The sequence below is a fragment of the Erythrolamprus reginae genome, chromosome 6, assembly GCF_031021105.1.
Source record: "Erythrolamprus reginae isolate rEryReg1 chromosome 6, rEryReg1.hap1, whole genome shotgun sequence".
NCBI lineage: Eukaryota > Metazoa > Chordata > Lepidosauria > Squamata > Dipsadidae > Erythrolamprus > Erythrolamprus reginae.
The window spans coordinates 85,564,424-85,583,566 of NC_091955.1; the positions used below are offsets into that span (position 1 = coordinate 85,564,424).

At 41.3% G+C, this 19,143-nt stretch overlaps 1 protein-coding gene across 9 annotated transcripts in view; it reads left to right on the top strand.

Moving 5' to 3' along the window:
- Positions 1-19,143, top strand: part of CALD1 (caldesmon 1) — a 242,129-nt gene that overhangs the window by 155,114 nt on the left and 67,872 nt on the right. For 2 of the 9 annotated variants that reach the window (XM_070754288.1, XM_070754289.1), the window contains exon 1: positions 8,998-9,310. The exons of 6 other annotated variants lie outside the window; for them this stretch is intronic. In XM_070754288.1, the coding sequence (XP_070610389.1) occupies positions 9,264-9,310 (47 nt within the window). In that variant the 5' untranslated portion in view covers positions 8,998-9,263. Of the gene's footprint in view, positions 1-8,979; positions 9,311-19,143 lie in introns of those variants that run through there. One more of the 9 variants, XM_070754285.1, reaches the window with a different exon arrangement.

Below are 19,143 nucleotides of genomic sequence, written 5' to 3' on the forward strand. Positions count from 1 at the left end.
GAGAATCCCAGCAGTGCAAAAACGGGTGCTTTGCTGGCAACAGAAGTCTGGAGGTGGGGTTTCCCAGAGAGGGGAGCCTCAGTGAAATCGCAGCATCACAAAAACACAGAGGTCCAGAGGTGGGGTTTCGAGGACTTTGGTGTTTTTGCGATGCTGTGATTTCACTGATGCTCCCTTTGCTGGGAAACCCCACCTCCGGACTTCTGTTGCCAGTGAAGCGCTCGTTTTTGTGATGCTGGGATTCCCTTGCTGGGATTCTCCTGCAGCATCGCAAAAACACAGAAGTCTGGAGGTGGAGTTTCCCATGGAGAGGAGCCTCAGGGGAATCCCAGCAGCACAAAAACAGGCGCTTCAGCTGGCAAAAGGGGTGAATTTTGGGCTTGCACGCATTAATCGCTATTCCAATGATTCCTATGAGAAACATTGTTTCGTCTTACAAACTTTTCACCTTAAGAACCTCGTCCTGGAACCAATTAAGTTTGTAAGACGAGGTATCACTGTAGTTTGATCCCAGCAGTGGGTTGCTCTCGGATTGGTAGTGGTGGGGATGGGAGGCTCAGCCCACGCGCCCAGGATGCTTCTATGCATGTACAGAAGTATTGTGCATGCAAGCACATGCGCGCACTGGGAGCAATGGGTTTGACAAGCCACTATTTGATACCACCATAAAAACATAGATCCTGTTCTGTAATTGCTATGTCTAACGTGGCTTGTTGAAGAGCGATACTTCACCAGAAGAGCCCTTCACTCCTCCACTCGAAACAGAATACCCTTAGAAACTAGACTTACAATCCTGGGTCTAGAAAGCCTAGAACTACGACGCCTTAAACATGATCTAAGTATTGCCCAGAAGATCATATGCTGCAACATCCTGCCTGTCAATGACTACTTCAGCTTCAACCGCAATAACACAAGAGCACGCAACAGGTTCAAACTTAATATCAACTGCTCCAAATTTGACTGTAAAAAATACGACTTCAGCAATTGAGTTGTCGAAGCGTGGAACTCATTACCGGACTCCTTGGTGTCAACCCCCAAGCCCCAACATTTTCCCCTTAGATTATCCACGATTGACCTCTCTAGGTTCCTTAGAGGTCAGTAAGGGGCGAGCATAAGTGCACTAGTGTGCCTTCTGTCCCCTGTCCAATTGTCACTCCTATATTTTATTTTATTTTATTTATTGGATTTGTATGCCGCCCCTTTCCGCAGACTCGGGGCGGCTAACAACAATGATAAAAAACAACATGTAACAATCCAATTAATAAAACAACTAAAAACCCTTATTATAAAAACCAAACATACACACAAACATACCATACATAACTTGTAATGGCCTAGGGGAAGGAATATCCTAACTCCCCCATGCCTGGCGACAAAGGTGGGTCTTGAGTAATTTGCGAAAGACAAGGAGGGTGGGGGCCGTTCTAATCTCTGGGGGGAGTTGATTCCAGAGGGCCGGGGCTGCCACAGAGAAGGCTCTTCCCCTGGGGCCCTCCAAACGACATTGTTTGGTCGACGGGACACGGAGAAGGCCAACTCTGTGGGACCTTATCGGCCGCTGGGATTCGTGCGGTAGAAGGCAGTTCCGGATGTATTCTGGCCCAATGCCATGTAGGGCTTTAAAGGTCATTACCAACACTTTGAATTGTAACCGGAAACCGATCGGCAGCCAGTGCAGGCCGCAGAGTGTTGCAGAAATGTGGGCGAATCTCCTATATCTTTTCTTCTTTTGTATATCTTTTCTTCTATTCTTTCATTGATATATTTATTCCTGTATCTTCTCTTCTATTCTTTCCCTGATATTTACTACTACATGTTTTTATTCTCTTTAACTTTCAATTTGTATTGGAATGAATGAACAAACAAACAAACAAACAAACAAACAAACAAATAAACAAACGAAAACCATCCTCTTCAAATAATCTGAAACAATAGGGAGATTCATATGCCGATATGGTAGAATGTGGTCCAGAGTCACAGTGGGGAGGGGCTGTTTCCCAGAGAGCAAAGAGGCAACATCGCTTGGAATCTTTGGTATGCAGGAAGAGAGTGAAGGCAGCCTCACACACACACTTCCCAGCAGTTCACAGGCTACGTCTAGTATTTTTGCATATAGGTGCTTTAGTCTGGCAAGATTCCTATCCAGAGAACAGAATAGAATTCTTTATTGGCCAAGTGTGATTGGACACACAAGGAATTTGTCTTTGGTGCAAATGCTCTCAGTGTACATAAAAGAAAAAGATACATTAGTCAAGAATCATGTGGTACAACACTTAATGATTGCTATAAGGGTGAAATAAGCAATGACGAAAATCAATATTTATAAAAATCTTAGGATACAAGCAACAAGTTACAGTCATACAGTCCTAAGTGGGAGGAAAAGGATGATAGGAATGAAGAGAAAAAAACTAGTAGAAATAGAAGTGCAGACTTGGTAAAAAGTTTGAGTATTGAGGCAAGCAATAATAAACTACTGTGAAATAAATCTTTCTATCATTCTTGGCAGCTATAGAAATATTGGCATTCACCAAATTGGGATTTAAAGAGAATTTAAAAGAACTTACCGTAGTTTTGACCCATTGGATAAAGTTAGATTGAATAGGAGATGAAATTCTAATTATGCTTTTGATTGTTTTGTCTACGAATAGCATCTTCATATAGATAATATTATTTCCTTCCTCTGTTTACTAAACAAACAAATGACTCAGAACTGATTCTTCTTGCTGCCCTAGAAAACTTCCCAGAAAGGCAATTTTTAAGGCCCGTCTTTCTGAAGGCTAAGTTAGTCATCATGACTTCATACGTTTTTTCAGACCTGGTGGTCTGTCGATACGTTTAGACTATAGTTTCCAGAAAAAATGTAGAAAGTACAGTATGTTATCTAGGAATTACGGGAGATACAGTTCTAACACATCTGGAAGGAGACAGGTTTCACAAGACAGCTATAAAGTATTTCCTGTTGCAGTCAATTTTATGCGAGTGTAAGGCAGCCCACTCCATTTGCAATGCTGGTTGCAAATTCTGCAAGATACACCCTGAAGGCATCAGGTGGGCAGCAGAGACAAAAACACAGATTCCTAGTTCTGTAACAAAATGCAAGTTCCTTGTGGCAGCCTTAGCTTTTCTGGGCAGTGAAGAGTTAATATTATTTTTTTTAAACAATGAACAGATGTTAATGTCATTATGGTGGATTTTTAACAACAAGCACATTTCTTTTTCCTGCAGGATACCAATAGTCTTGTGGAGCTTTTGACGAATAAGTGGTGTTTTCTGAGAGGGGATAATATATTAGAAGGGGAAAAAGAGGTGAAAAGGGTCTTTGAAATTAGGCCTTCTTGGCTAAGAATGCTTTTTTATATTTGATTCTGTCGTCTCCAAATCTTCAGTGTAATTTTTCTATATTGCTGGAAAAATTAAGCTGCTTTATTAGGAGAATGGCATAATCAAATGGGGTCTTGTTTTTAAAAGAGTGTTTAGTTTTAGAGAAGCAATTGTACTGAGATTCATTTTGGATCAGCAGTGGGTTGCTCCCGGTTCGGCCCAGTTCTAAGAACCAGTAGTGCCTGCAATGGGCCCATCCACCCGGGACGCTTCTGCGCATACCCAGAAGCATCTTGCGCATGAGCAAACCAGTAGTAAATGGTTTTAGAACCCACTACTGTTTTGGATCGTTGTCCAATCACACTTGACCAATAAAGAATTCTATTCTATTCTATTCTATTCTATTCTATTCTATTCTACTCTACTCTACACTACACTACATTACACTACACTACTCTACTCTACTCTACTCTACTCTACTCTACACTACTCTACTCTACTCTATTCTATTCTTTTTCGGGTTTGAACTGTTCTTGGGTTATGAAACATAAAACTGCTTTGTGAAGTTGTGCACAACAGGGGTGAAATGCTCCCGGTTCGCTTGTAGAATAGAATAGAATAGAATAGAATACAATAGAATAGAATAGAATATTGGTCAAGTGTGATTGGACACTCAAGGAATTTGTCTTTGGTGCATATGCTCTCAACGTACATAAAAGAAAAAGATACATTTGTCAAGAATCATGTGGTACAACAGTTAATGATTGTCATAGGGGTCAAATAAGCAATGAAGAAACACTCAATATTAATAAAAATCTTAGGATACAGGCAACAAGTTACAGTCATACGGTCCTAAGTGGAAGGAAAAGGATGATAGGAATGATGAGAAAAACTAGTAAAATAGAAGTGCAGATTTAGTAAAAAGCTGACAGTGTTGAGGGAATTATTTGTTTAGTAGAGTGATGGTGTTCGGGAAGAAACTGTTCTTCTGTCTAGTTGTCTTGGTGTGCAGTGCTCTATAGTGACATTTTGAGGGTAGGAGTTGAAACAGTTTGTGTCCAGGATGCAAGGGGTCAGTAAATATTTTCCCTGCCCTCTTTTTGACTTGTGCAGTATACAGGTCCTCAATGGAAGGCAGGTTGGCAGCAATTGCTTTTTTCTGCAGTACCTATAAGGGGCAAGTACAAGTGCACTAGAGTGCCTTCTGTCCCCTGTCCTATTGCTCTCCTATATCTCCTATACCTTTTTTCTATTCCTATATCTCTTCTTCTATTCTTTCATTGATATGTTCTATTACTATACCTTCTTTTCTATTCTTTCTTAGATATATTTTACTATGAGTATCTCCTCTATAACCTTCATCATGTATTTTACTATGTGTATATAGACATATACCTGAAGTGGCTTTGTACAGATTCGGACACGTAATTGCGGCTTTGCTTGAACTGCTTTATTCCAACATAAACATAACGTTAATACAACAGTCAGTATTCAACTGTCAAACCTCCTCGGGGTTTCCCTATTTAACTACCAACTGGCTGAGGAACGAACCAATGATTGTCCCTTATGTTCCCCGGTTGCTAGGTTACCGCCTCTCTCCCGGTGCCCTTTCCTGTTCTCATAACACTTCCTGTATGGAGCCTTTCTAGGCATCTCCTGTCGTTGGTACTCCCGGACATAACAATACCCACTAAAACCCTCATTGTGTACTGGACAAAATAAATAAATAATAAATAAATAAAATAAAATAAATAACCTGTCAGTCGTCAGAGAGCCGGTCGCAAAGGGAGCATGAGGCTCTGCCCTCCCATCCAGACACTGCCATCTGAGTTCTTTTACCCTCTGCGCATGCACAGAATGTTTTGCGCATGCGCAGAGGGTAAAAGAACCCAAATGGCAACATTCGGGCAGGTGGGCAGAGCCTTGTGCTCCTTTTATGATTGGGTCTCTGACGATCGATGAATATGAGTGAACCGGCAGTGTTTCACCCCTGTGGTGCACCAAATATTTCCATTTTTATAAGAAGAAAGTTTTGTAAAAGATGGAACTGGTTTATTAGATTGATATTAAAATGAGCCAAGGTGGCACAGTGGTTCGAGTGCATCCCCCCTGAGGCTCTCTGGAAGCCAAAAATGCCCTCCCAGAGTGTCCATGTGAGCCAAAAATTAGCTGGCCAGCACACACATGCACATTGGAGCGGAGCCAGGGCAATGGCTCACGTGCCAGCAGATATAGCTCCGCATGCCTCCTGTGGCACCCGTGCCATAGGTTCACCATCACTGTTCTAGAGGGTCTCCTGCTTTGGTTGGTTTATCAGGTGTGGTCCTTTGTGGAGGAGTAGTTGGAAGCAGTGATTTATTACTTTGTCATCTTATTGGTGTAGAAGGTTTGCACCCACCTAGAAACATAGGAACGTAGAAGACTGACGGCAGAAAAAGACCTCATGGTCCATCTAGTCTGCCCTTATACTATTTCCTGTATTTTATCTTACAATGGATATATGTTTATCCCAGGCATGTTTAAATTCAGTTACTGTGGATTTATCAACCATGTCTGCTGGAAGTTTGTTCCAAGGATCTACTACTCTTTCAGTAAAATAATATTTTCTCACGTTGCTTTGGATCTTTCCCCCAACTAACTTCAGATTGTGTCCCCTTGGTCTTGTGTTCACTTTCCTATTAAAAACACTTCCCTCCTGAACCTTATTTAACCCTTTAACATATTTAATTGTTTCGATCGTGTCCCCCCTTTTCTCTTCTGTCCTCCAGACTATACAGATTGAGTTCATTAAGTCTTTCCTGATACGTTTTATGCTTAAGACCTTCCACCATTCTTGTAGCCTGTCTTTGGACACGTTCAATTTTGTCAATATCTTTTTGTAGGTGAGGTCTCCAGAACTGAACACAATATTCCAAATGTGGTCTCACCAGCGCTCTATATAAGGGGATCACAATCTCCCTCTTCCTGCTTATTATACCTCTAGCTATGCAGCCAAGCATCCTACATGGTTTTCCTACCGCCCGACCACACTGCTCACCCATTTTGAGACTGTCAGAAATCACTACCCCTAAATCCTTCTCTTCTGAAGTTTTTGCTAACACAGAACTGCCAATGCAATACTCAGATTGAGGATTCCTTTTCCCCAAGTGCATTATTTTACATTTGGAAACATTAAACTGCAGTTTCCATTGCTTTGACCATTTATCTAGTAAAGCTAAATCATTTACCATATTACAGACGCCTCCAGGAATATCAACCCTATTGCACACTTTAGAGTCATCGGCAAATAGGCAAACCTTCCCTACCAAACTCACAAACCTCTCCTAGAAGAATGAAATATTTTAGGAAATATTACAAAGGCAGATTATTATATTTCCCCTAAAAGAGAAATAGGGATTTTTATTTTATTTTATTTGCCAACCATATGTAAGATAACAGATAAAAGTATAAGCATGGTTTTGAATACGTGAAAAGGATACAAATAAAAAGGGAGCATTAGGACAAGGACAGTAGGCATATCGGTTCGCTTATGCACGCCCCATACAGACCTCTTAGGAATGGGGTAAAGTCAACAGTAGACAGCTTAAGGTTAAAGTTTTGGGGGTTTGGGGAAGAAAACACAGATAGTGCATTCAAGGCATTGACCATTCTGTTGCTGAAGTCACATTTTCTGCAACCCATTGCTGCTTTGTTCTGCCTTCAGATGCTTTGGAAAATAATAAATCCATCCATCGTTTAAATATCCCCCCCCCCCTTGAGACAGTCTGTTGCTCTGAAATATACACTGCTCAAAAAAAATAAAGGGAACACTCAAAGAACAATACAGTGATACCTCGTCTTACAAACGCCTCGTCATACAAACCTTTCAAGATACAAACCCGGGGTTTAAGATTTTTTTGCCTCTTCTTACAAACTATTTTCACCTTACAAACCCACCGCCGCCGCTGGGATGCCCTGCCTCCAGACTTCCATTGCCAGCGAAGCACACGTTTTTGCGCTGCTGGGGTTCCCCTGAAGCTCCCCTCCATGGGAAACCCCACCTCCGGACTTTCATGTTTTTGTGATGCTGCAGGGGAATTCCAGCAGGGGAATCCCAGCAGCGCAAAAACGAGTGGTTCGCTGGCAATGGAAGTCCGGAGGTGGGGTTTTCCAGCGAGGGGAACCTCAGTGAAATTGCAGCATCGCAAAAACACACATGTCCGGAGGTGGGGTTCGAGTACTTCGGTGTTTTTGCAATGCTGCAATTTCACTGATGCTCCCTTCGCTGGGAAACCCCACCTCCAAACTTCCGTTGCCAGCGAAGTGCTCATTTTTGCGATGCTGGGATTCCCCTGCTGGGATTCCCCTGCAGCATCGCAAAAACACGGAAGTCCAGCAGCGCAAAAACGGGCGCTTTGGCTGGCAAAAGGGGTGAATTTTGGGCTTGCACGCATTAATCGCTTTTCCATTGATTCCTATGGGAAACATTGTTTCATCTTACAAACTTTTCACCTTAAGAACCTCATCCCAGAACCAATTAAGTTTGTAAGACAAGGTATCACTGTACTAGAATACCCTACGAATCAAGACTTACAATCCCTGATCTTGAAACCTTAGAACTACGACGCCTCAAACATGATCTAAGTATTGCCCACGGGATTATATGCTGCAACTCCCTGCCTGTCAATGATTACTTCAGCTTCAACCGCAACAACACAAGAGCACACAACAGATTCAAGCTTAATATTAAGTGCGCCCAACTTGACTGTAAAAAATATGACTTTAGCAATCGAGTTGTCGAAGCGTGGAACTCACTACCGGACTCCGTAGTATCATCCCTTAACCCCCAACACTTTACCCTTAGACTATCTATGGTTGACCTCACCAGATTCCTAAGAGGTCAGTAAGGGGTGTACATAAGTGCACCAGAGTGCGTACCGTCCCCTTTCCTATAGTCTTTCCTATATCTCCTATATCTTCTCTTCTATCTCTTTTATCCATTCTATCTCTTCTATCTCTTTTATCTCTTATATTTTCTGCTATTCTCTCTAGTTATATTTTACTCCTATATTTCTCTTCTATACCCTCTTTTATACATTCTACTCGTATATATCATCTATTATTATTGTGTATTGGACAAAACAAATAAAAATAAATAAATGAATGAATGAATAAATAAATAAATAGATCTGAATTAATGAAATATTCCAATCGAATACTTTGTTCTGTACAAAGTTGCATGTGCACGACAACATGTGAAATTGATTGTCCATCAGTGTTGCTTCCTAAGTGGACAGTTTGATTTCACAGAGGTTTGATTGACTTGGAGTTATATTGTGTTGTTTAAGGGTTCCCTTTATTATTTTTTTGAGCAGTATAGTTCTTGCTACAGCCTACAGGTGCTGCCTCCCTGGGTCTCTTGCTGCCAGCAGCTATTTCTGTTTGTAGGTAAACAAACACCTTGTGTTGAGTTTCACATTCCAGCTGCTGGCTCCTGGCTCATTTGCAATGAAACTGAACCCGAATCCAGCCTATATCTCTTTACTTAGGGTAAAAGTGGATGAAAAACCTTGTCTTGTCTTCCGCGCTTGCAGAGAATGAATATTTGCTCCTATTAGGGAGAATACAGTAAAGGTAGTGTGGGGTGGGAGTAGGGGTTTGGGATCATATGATCTTACTGCCGAGGATGTGTGTGGGTGGAGGAGGAGGAGGAGTATTCAGGATAGAGAGACAGGGGATAGAAGGCACCGTGGCCGCTGCCCCCCTACACAATCCTACCGAAGGATCAACTCCGGAGGAGTTTGCAAAGTCGCGTTGGCGAGCAGAGAATCGGCCCGTGCTTTCTCCAGCTGCCCGAAGGCAAAACCAACAGTTGGCTCACCTCCTTCCTTCGGCTGCTGCTTCTCTGCCTCGGAAGCTGTCAACGAGCAGAGGGGGATCTTCCCATTCCTTCTCTCCCAGGCATGATCAGCGGAGCCTTCTGCAGGGCGAATTTATCGAGCCTTTCCAAGTGAGTTTGCTGACTTCTATTGGAATGGGTTGTTGGCGGGGTGGGGGGCGTGCGCCTGGCTTCGAACCTTTGGAGCTGCGGGGGTTTTCTTTTCTTTTTAAAAGCTGGAAGTTGGCTTTGAGGAGACGAAATAGGTTGCGACATGTCAGCCCCTCGTGCGTGAAGGCTACGGTTTTCTCTGGCGTCCCTCCTTGGGATGTTTGGTGGCCAAATTCCCCCATAACTTGTATAGCTACCAAAGCATGTCACTGTAATAGAATAGACTGGATTCTTCTTCTTCTTCTTCTTCTTCTTCTTCTTCTTCTTCTTCTTCTTCTTCTTCTTCTTCTTCTTCTTCTTCTTCTTCTTCTTCTTCTTCTTCTTCTTCCTCCTCTTCCTCCTCCTCCTCCTCTTCCTCTTCCTCCTCTTCCTCTTCCTCTTCCTCCTCTTCCTCTTCTTCCTCTTCCTCTTCTTCCTCTCCTCCTCCTCCTCGCTTCCCCTCCTCCTCCTCCTTCTTCTTCCTCTTCTTCCTCTTCCTCCTCCTCCTCTTCTCGAAATTTGGTTGTTGCTTAATCTCTAGGTAAATAAGGTAGCAAATTATAATCCAAACGCCACAGCTGTATAATAACTGATGATATATTGATCAAAGAAGTACATTTTGTTGGCTTCATTACCCCTGAAATATCTTCAGGGCAGTACCTACCTCTGTTCTCTTTGAAGCTCTCCAAACTTATTTCTGCCTTTTGTAAAATGATGAAAGAGAGTTTTCAGTTAGAGTCTAGCTAGATCTACAATATGATTATAGTTGGGGGCGAGTTAAAACTGCTTGCTGTTGCTTTTGTTGCCATAGTTCAATAAAATATAACTCTAATGCTGTGCTATGCCTTAGACCAGTGTTTCCCAACCTTGGCAACTTGAAGATATTTGGACTTCAAGTCCCAGAATTCCCCAGCCAGCGAATGCTGGCTGGGGAATTTTGGGAGTTGAAGTCCAGATATCCTCAAGTTGCCAAGGTTGGGAAACACTGCCTTAGACATACAGCAATACTGCAATCCATGCACAAAAGGATCCAAAGAGATTTCTTTCAGTTGTTTTTTTAAAAAAACCCTGGATTGTATGGCATGATTCATAATGTGTGAATGCACAAGAGAACAAACTGTGCATAGACCAAAGAATTCCTCAAACAAAGACATGGTTTTAAGCAGTGGCGAGATCCAATTTTTTTTTTACTACAGGTTCTGTACGTGTGGCTTGGTAGCTATGGCAGGGGAAGGATACTGCAAAATTTCCATTCCCTCCCCACTCTGGGGACAGCCAGAGCTGGTATTTTCTGGTTTATTTATTTATTTATTTATTTATTTATTTATTTATTTATTTGTCCAATACACAATTATTATTATTATTATTATTATTATTATTATTATTATTATTTAGATTTGCATGCCGTCCCTCTCTGAAGACTACATATTGAAGAGAATAGACATGTAGTAATATATATAAAGAAAAGGTTAGAAGAAAAGATATAAAAATAGAGGAGAAGATATATGAAAGGAAGAAAAGATATATGAGATAAAGGAGAGACAATTGGACAGGGGACGAAAGGCACACTGGTGCACTTATGCACGCCCCTTACTGACCTCTTAGGAACCCGGAGAGGTCAGTCGTGGATAGTTTAAGGGGAAAATGTTGGGGGTTAGGGGTTGACACTACTGAGTCCGGTAATGAGTTCCACGCTTCGACAACTCGATTGTTAAAGTCATATTTTTTACAGCCAAGTTTGGAGCGGTTAACATTAAGTTTGAATCTGTTGCATGCTCTTGTGTTGTTGCGGTTGAAGCTGAAGTAGTCATTAACAGGCAGGATGTTGCAGCAGATGATCTTGTGGGCAATACTTAGATCGTGTTTTAGGCGTTGTAGTTCTAAGCTTTCTAGACCCAGTATTGTTAGTCTATTTTCGTAGGGTATTCTGTTTCGAGTGGAGGAGTGAAGGGCTCTTCTGGTGAAATATCTTTGGACATTTTCAAGGGTGTTGATGTCCGAGATGTGGTATGGATTCCAGACAGATGAGCTGTATTCAAGGATGGGTCTGGCAAAAGTTTTGTTTCTCCAAACTATTCAAAATTTCCACTACTGGTTCTCCAGAACCTATCAGAACCTGCAGGATTTCACCCCTGGTTTTAAGACTGCATTAAATAAATGTGAATTAATGGAACGGCAGCTTATATAATTCCCAATTAAATTAGTTGAGAGCAGATTAATGATTGTTACCTAACTGCCAGGCATTCATTTGGATTGATAAAGGTAAACCGATTTGATTTGGCCCCTGAATTATCTGATTCAGCTTGCACGATATTCAAAATGCCACCTCTCCCTTCCCTGGTTCAGGTGGCTCACTTATCTGCCCATAGCAGAAGCTGGAATATTCTGATTTAGGAGATTCTGCTGACTGACTCATGGCTGAGTTCATCCACAATGCTTAACTCTAAATCTGGGTTGATGTAACTTAATTGCGGTGCTCACATAATATGCTGTGTTTAAGTAAACCATATCATGACGAAATGCGAGGGTTTGGCTCCCTTAACATTTGAGAACGTGACCAAATTTTTCCCATCCACTGAATCACAAACTACCCAAACTCATTATAGACCATTGCAGCACATGGTGTGGATTCCCACTCCATATTTCCAAGCATCTGTTGCAACTGAGAAGTAAGCGCAGATACGTTGGTGCAAAACCTATGGTTCTACGACGAGCAAAATTGGTTTACAGCAGGGGTGTCAAACTTGCAGCCCTGTGACAGCTGTCAGCCTTGATAGCTTCAAGACAGGATTAGACAGATTCATGGATGCCAAGTGTATCGGTGGTTATTGAAACGGATGTCCATGTGCCGCCTCTATGTTGGTTGAGGCAGGCAGGATTCCCTTGAGTACCATTTGTTGGGGGTCAGGGGAAAGGGAGGGTCTTGCCTTCTCCTTCTGCTCAAGATCCCCATGGACAATTGGTGTGATACAGAATGCTGGACTTGATGGGCTTTGGCCTGATTCAGTATGGCTCTTCTTATGTTCGTATGCATCACATACTGGCCACGCCCACCCCCGTTTTAATGGAGGGGGGGGAAAGTCACGATATGTCATGTAAAGACAACATGATGACGTGAGTTTTGACACCCCTGATTTATAGGCTTCATCCATTTTCTTTTATTGGTTCATCCAGAATGATATGGATATAGATTGGTTTCCGGAAGCAATTCAAAGTGTTGGTTATGACCTACACATCCCTACATCGCATCAGGCCAGAATATCTATGGGATCACCTTCCGCCACATGAATGCCAGCGACTGGTCAGGTCCCACAGAGTCGGCCTTCTCCAGTTCCCGTCAATTAGACAATGTTGGCCTAGGGGAAGAGCCTTCTCTGTGGTGGCCCCGGCCCTCTGGAATCAGCTCCGCAAAAGTCTTAAGACTCATTTATACCGCCAGGCTTGGGGCCATTAGATCATTGCCCCTTGGCTGATGAATGTGTGACAGAAAGTTGATTGAATGGGAATGATTTTTTTTAATGCTTTTGTGGTTTTTTTAGATTTTTTAGATTTCATATTTAATTAATTGGATTTAGAATATTATGCATTTTTTAAAAAAAAATATCTTTATTGGTTATTTACATTGATAAAAACAAGACAACATAAAAAGAAAACATACATACATACAAACAAGACAAAATAAAGCATTATGCTTTATACATTAAGTAATTTTGGTATCTGAATTTAGAATGTTTCTATGTAGCAGGATATTTTTTTTTGCAGCTTATTCATTTGCAACCATTTCAATTCCTACTTACTAATACACGTTAGTCTCCTTAAAAAATCAATATCTATTTCTCTATGTTTCCTTTCGTTTCAACTATATTTATTCTGAGGTATAATGGTTCATTAAAACAACTATATTTATATTTGATAACAGTTTTTTTAAATCTCCATTTTTCTCCCTTTTCATTTGAGTGTGTATTCTCAATCAAAATTTTAATTTTTTTAAATATTTGTATACATTTTTTGGGGGTTATCCACATACCACCTGTCCCAAGTATTGTGGAATTCCTTGTTATCTTTATCCTGTAGTTCTTGAGTGAGCTTAGTCATCTCTACAACCTCATAGACCTTTGATATGCATTGTTTTATTACATGTTGTGAGCTGCCCTGAGTTCCCGGAGAGGGGCAGCATAAAAGTCAAATGAATGAATGAATGAGTGAGTGAGTGAGTGAGTGAGTGAATTAATTGAATGAATGAATGATAAAATATGGACACTGAACTGCTGCCACCCTAACCGTCCCAACCCCCCCCCAAAACAAGTGGAAACCTAATTAATTTAACCATGTTGTGCCTATAGATCCAGGTAAGCTTTTAACTTGTCACATTTCATATATTGTGGGAACTCTTCTGGAGAATCCAGTGAATCGTTCTTCTTCATGCAAAACAAGCCAAGCAATTGTTGGTCATCTCTTAGCAGCACCCTTCGGGGTTCAGTATCCCAAAGTCATGTCCCTAACTCTTCTCCGTCTGGAGATGACCCTGCACTGACCCTACAGATGACCCTGCACTGCTCAGAGAAAAGGCACAAGGCTTGCATTGCAATGGCAAGATGCTTTAAAAAAACCCAAAAACTGGTGACCTATACCAAGCAAACATGAATACCACATACTTCACAACCGCAGTATTATTTGCAGTTGTAGCAAGCTGCCAATTTTTGCAGAGCTGGATTCATCTATGGTTGTGTCAACAATTCTGCTTTGTATTAAAATGAACGATAATGACAGGCTGATATGAAGACCGAATTGCAATAGAAGTTCCCAGTAGGAGAGCTTAAGAGCCAGTTCAGTGTAGCGGTTGAGGGACCAGGCTAGAAACCAAAAGTCCAGCCCCACCTTGAGCCACAAAGCCAGCTGCGTGACCTTGGGCTAGTCACTTTCAGCCCTAGGAAGGAGGCAGTGGCAAAAAACAACTTCCGAGAAAACCTTGCCAAAAAACCCCTTCAGGGACTAATCCAGGCAGTTACCCGGAGTCAAAAACTGTCTCATAGTGTAGGGTACTTGAAGAAACTTTGCTATGTATGTGTGTCCCATATATCCATTTGAGGGTTAAAAGCTGGTAAATAAAACGAGGTTGGTGAAGCCATGGTAGTTGTGGTGGTTAGCTCTGGCCCAGCTCCTGCCCCAAGGAATGTGGAGGTGGATGTGGGGGAGACATCCACATGCCGCAGGCCTGTTTTGCTCCCAGTAGAATCTGCCGACAAAGTCTCCTCTGACCAAGGAAGCGTGAGTGACAGGGAAGAGGGGAGTTTGGCAGACAGCCCAGGAGGAGATCAGTCATCTGTATCATCCCTGGATTCTGAACAAGAATTAATGACACATCCATGCATGCGTAGAGTGATGCATAGGAGACAACAACTGAAGGATTATTACAAGGGAAAATGAGGCCATCTGTGGTTGGGTGGGACTGCTGTAATTAGTGCTACAGATAAAAGTGCAGCCTTGTGTTTTAGCCTCTTGGCAGTTTATCTGATTCATTGTTTCATCAAGATCATGGTTTTTGCTGTTCAGGATTGTGTGTGTGGACTCTCTGGACTTTAGAATTGGACTCAATTTCCCAGTTATTGGGTGAGCAATTGGACTGCATTTAACCTGTGCCTTGTGTGTACCAGAAAATCCCTTTGACAGTTAAAAAGGGAGCTGTTTCTGTTTTTCTGTTTATAGACACTCAAAATATTACACGTGGCAAAACCCGAACTCAGAACAATCTACATACATATACCCGTGAAAATCTATGAAAACACACACATATATATACATACACATATATAACAGAACAGTGTGGACAAAGAGGACAATATAACCTTGTACAGAACTAAAGGAAATCCATGGATAATCAGCCAACTGAAATGCAGGGAGATTTAAGGGAAAAAGGTTTTTTTCCTAAAAATTAGAGATAAGAAAGTTTTTATAATGTTTGTAACTGAATTTTGGAATTTGGTGTTAAAAGATCGAGTCACAACAACAACAAATGTGATCAGCGTACAAGAAGAGGCATTCAGGTAAGCAGTCAACGCTACTCTCCTCTATTCAGTTAATGTCCACCCATCATTGTGTTGACAGAAAACAATATATACTGCTCAAAAAAATAAATGGAACACTCAGATAACACATCCTAGATCTGAATGAATGAAATATTCTCATTGAATATTTCATTTTCACAACTATTCCGTTTGCACAACAGCATGGGAAATTGACTGTCAATCAGTGTTGCTTCTTAAGTGGACAGTTTGATCTCACAGAAGTTTGATTTACTTGAAGTTATATACTTTTTTTAAGTGTTCCCTTTATTTTTTTGAGCAGTGTAGGTTTGACACTGATTATCCTAATTGCTGGTCTTTATCTTGCTCAGAGGTGTCTACAGGGTGCGGGAGTCAACAAAACATAAGATGGAAACACAGCTTTGTGATCAAAGCAACAACCTTCTTTGACTTGTGTCATGACACATGTAAACAAGATCAAGGCCTTTATTACGCGATTGTGCCATCTTCTATTCATTGGTTTGACTTTCCTCCAAGTTAACAGACAACAAAGACCAACAGGTCTTAAGTTAAATTCTTGTTGATATTTCCTTGGATCCATATTCCTTTTATTCAATGACTCCTAGTGTTCTTTCTTTTCAGAGATTAATATCAGGGAATATCACCTTTTGGGGAGGAATCACTGAAAGGGATTGGTATTTTGGTCATCTTGGCAACTTGTTGGGGGCATTTATGTGTACGGAGATAAAATAAGAGAGACTTTTGATTTCTTTGAACAAGGTTGTTCTTAAATCTGTAGAGGTGAGATTTGCATTGGGCATTGAGGAGCTGTGATGGTGCGGTGGTTAGGATTCAGTATTGCAGGCAATTCGACAGTTCGAATCTCACTGGTTCAAGGATAACTCAACCTTCCATCCTTCTGAGGTCAGCAAAACGAGGACCCTGATTGTTGACTTTGTAAATTGCTTAGAAAGGGTTATGAAGCACTGCAAAGCAGTATATAAGTCCAAGCGCTAGTGCTATTATTAGGAAAAAAATATTTCACCTGGCTGTCATATTTATTTCAAAAACAATATTTTTGAACATACTTTTGCTCTAGTTTTCTATCCCAGTGAAAATATTTTTGTTGCTTTTCAAAAGTCTATTTTCTCTACTGATTAGTGAACTTTCCATTTCATTATGGGCGTCACCATCACCCTTTTGAGGAACATCTGGAAAAAAATGAGTTTTCTTTTCCAGGGCTGTCTTTAGGTAGAATTGAAAGACTGAAAGGTAAATCTACATCTCTTGACAGTAACAAGAGATCTGACTTCCTTTGGTTTTGCTGCAATCCAAGACCTACAGCCCCCTCATTTAAATTCAAGGAAGAAATAGCGGGGAAAGGCTTTTCTTAACAAGTTATCATTTTCTTTTAAAAGAGACTTGGCAGGATTAAGATGGAAATTCTGGGGGTGGCAATATTATTGGCAAGTCTTCTTCCCAACCTCCCAGATGTTCTGGCAGTTAGTGTTGGTCTTACCATGAGCTTCTATTTATTAATCAAATTATTTATTTATTAATCAAATTTGTATGCCGCTCCTCCAGCTCCATAGAAGCCTGGTTTGTGAATAGTTCCAAGCTGGTTTAAGAGAGGAGCACTTGTCTTGACAAACTAGTAGTTCATTTCAAATTTGGCACAATCATGGACTTTCCAGATGTTTAAATATAGAGCCGGGGTGGCGCAGCAGGTAGAGTGCTATACTGCAGGCCACTGAAGCTGACTGTAGATCTGAAGGTCAGCAGTTCAAATCTCACCACCGGCTCAAGGTTGACTCAGCCTTCCATCCTTCCGAGGTGGGTAAAATGAGGACCCGGATTGTTGGGGCAATATGTTGGCTCTGTTAAAAAGTGCTATTGCTAACATGTTGTAAGCCACCCTGAGTCTAAGGAGAAGGGCAGCATAAAAATTGAATGAATGAATGAATGAATGAATGAATGAATGAATCTATCTATCAATCAATCAATCAATCAATCAATCAATCAATCAATCGTGGTTATTCATTCCTTTCAGATAGAAAAGTTATTTTTCTTATCTAAACTCATTTATCTCACACTCCCAACAAGATTAACCGTATTTTATATGTTATGGTTTATGAGCACGCTGGAGATTCTTTGTGGTTATTTTAAAATTTTCCCTAACAGGGATCTCCATCTCTCATTCACTATCATCTTCCTTCCCAAATCCTCACCATCACACTCCAGTGGTCTCATACACTGTCGACTTAAATTCCCTTAGCAAAGCCAGCGGTTTTCTCAGCTGTTTTAAGTTTTTTTTAGAAAGGCAATCAGGCTTGCAATCAGCTTCTCTGACCTCACCTTGTTGTTTCTTTTTCCCCAAGGTGTTGAAAAAAGACCCCCTTAGATCTTTGAGAGAGGCAGTATTGGGCTTCAGAGTTTAATGATGGTAGTCTGGAGCAGTGTTTCCCAACCTTGGCAACTTGAAGATATCTGGACTTCAACTCCCAGAATTTCCCAGCCAACATTCTCTGGCTGGGTAATTCTGGGAGTTGAAGTCCAGATATCTTCAAGTTGCCAAGGTTGGGAAACATTGGTCTAGAGCAGGGGCCTCCAAATTTGGCAAACATGGCTGGCTAAGGAATTCTGGGAGTAGAAGTCCACAAGTCTTAACATTGCCAGGTTTGGAGACCTCTGACCCTAAGAACAGATTTCCTGATGGGTGGATGGATAGCACCTTGTTAGTATTTGTACATAACTGGTTGGATTTGGCACTATATAAACAAGCTAACAGTGAATGCTGGCATGTATTGAAGCACCATAGTTTTAAGACTTAGTAGTGGAGATGGCCATAAGAGGAAGCCAGAAGCGTGATTCTCTGTCTCTGCTATTTCTCTATTTGGTATTGCTGTTTGCTGTAGTAAGAACTGTGCGTTTGATGATGGTTTATGTATTTGTAAGCTGTACAATTAAGGCGTAAACTATTGTAGTAGTTATTGGCTGATTTGACTGTTTATGATTAAACTGTTTAACTTGACTACGATATTTGCTAAAGTAAATACTATTTTGTACATTTTAATGTATCTGGTTTGTATGACTGAACTATGACACATATCTCCTGACTATCTACTGGATATCTGCTAGGATTCCACATTTAATTTAATTTAATTTATTAGGGTTGTATGCCGCCCCTCTCTGGAGACTCACGGCTCACAACATTTCCTTTGTGCATGTGCATCCTTGATAACTCGGAGATCACTCTGCATACTCCTTAACACACCTCCAGAAACAAAGTGATGTGATATACAGTCCACAAGCAAGGCAGAGACTGGTTGGGCTCTTATATTTATAACCAGGTGTCTTGACAGCTGATTGGTCTTGTAGGTGAGCTTCTAATTGGTGTAGGTTGAGGAGGACTGGGTCTGGAGAGTAGAACTTGCCACCAAGGAGTACTTTTCCTGCAGCTCCAGACATAAGGCTGGAAAACTATCTTCACAGCATTTACTCTGTAGCATGAGCTTTCCTGGAAGATGATTAGTCAGTTACAAAGATTCCTCAAGACCCATGTGCTACAGGTTGTAAGGGGCATATCTCTTGACATGACGGGAGTTTCTTAATAGAATGGAGAAAGAATATACAGTGGTACCTCTACTTAGGAACTTAATTCGTTCCGTGACCTGGTTCTTAAGTAGAAAAGTTTGTAAGAAGAAGCGATTTTTCCCATAGGAATCAATGTAAAAGCAAATAATGCGTGCGATTGGGGAAACCACAGGGAGGGTGAAGGCCCTATTTCCTCCC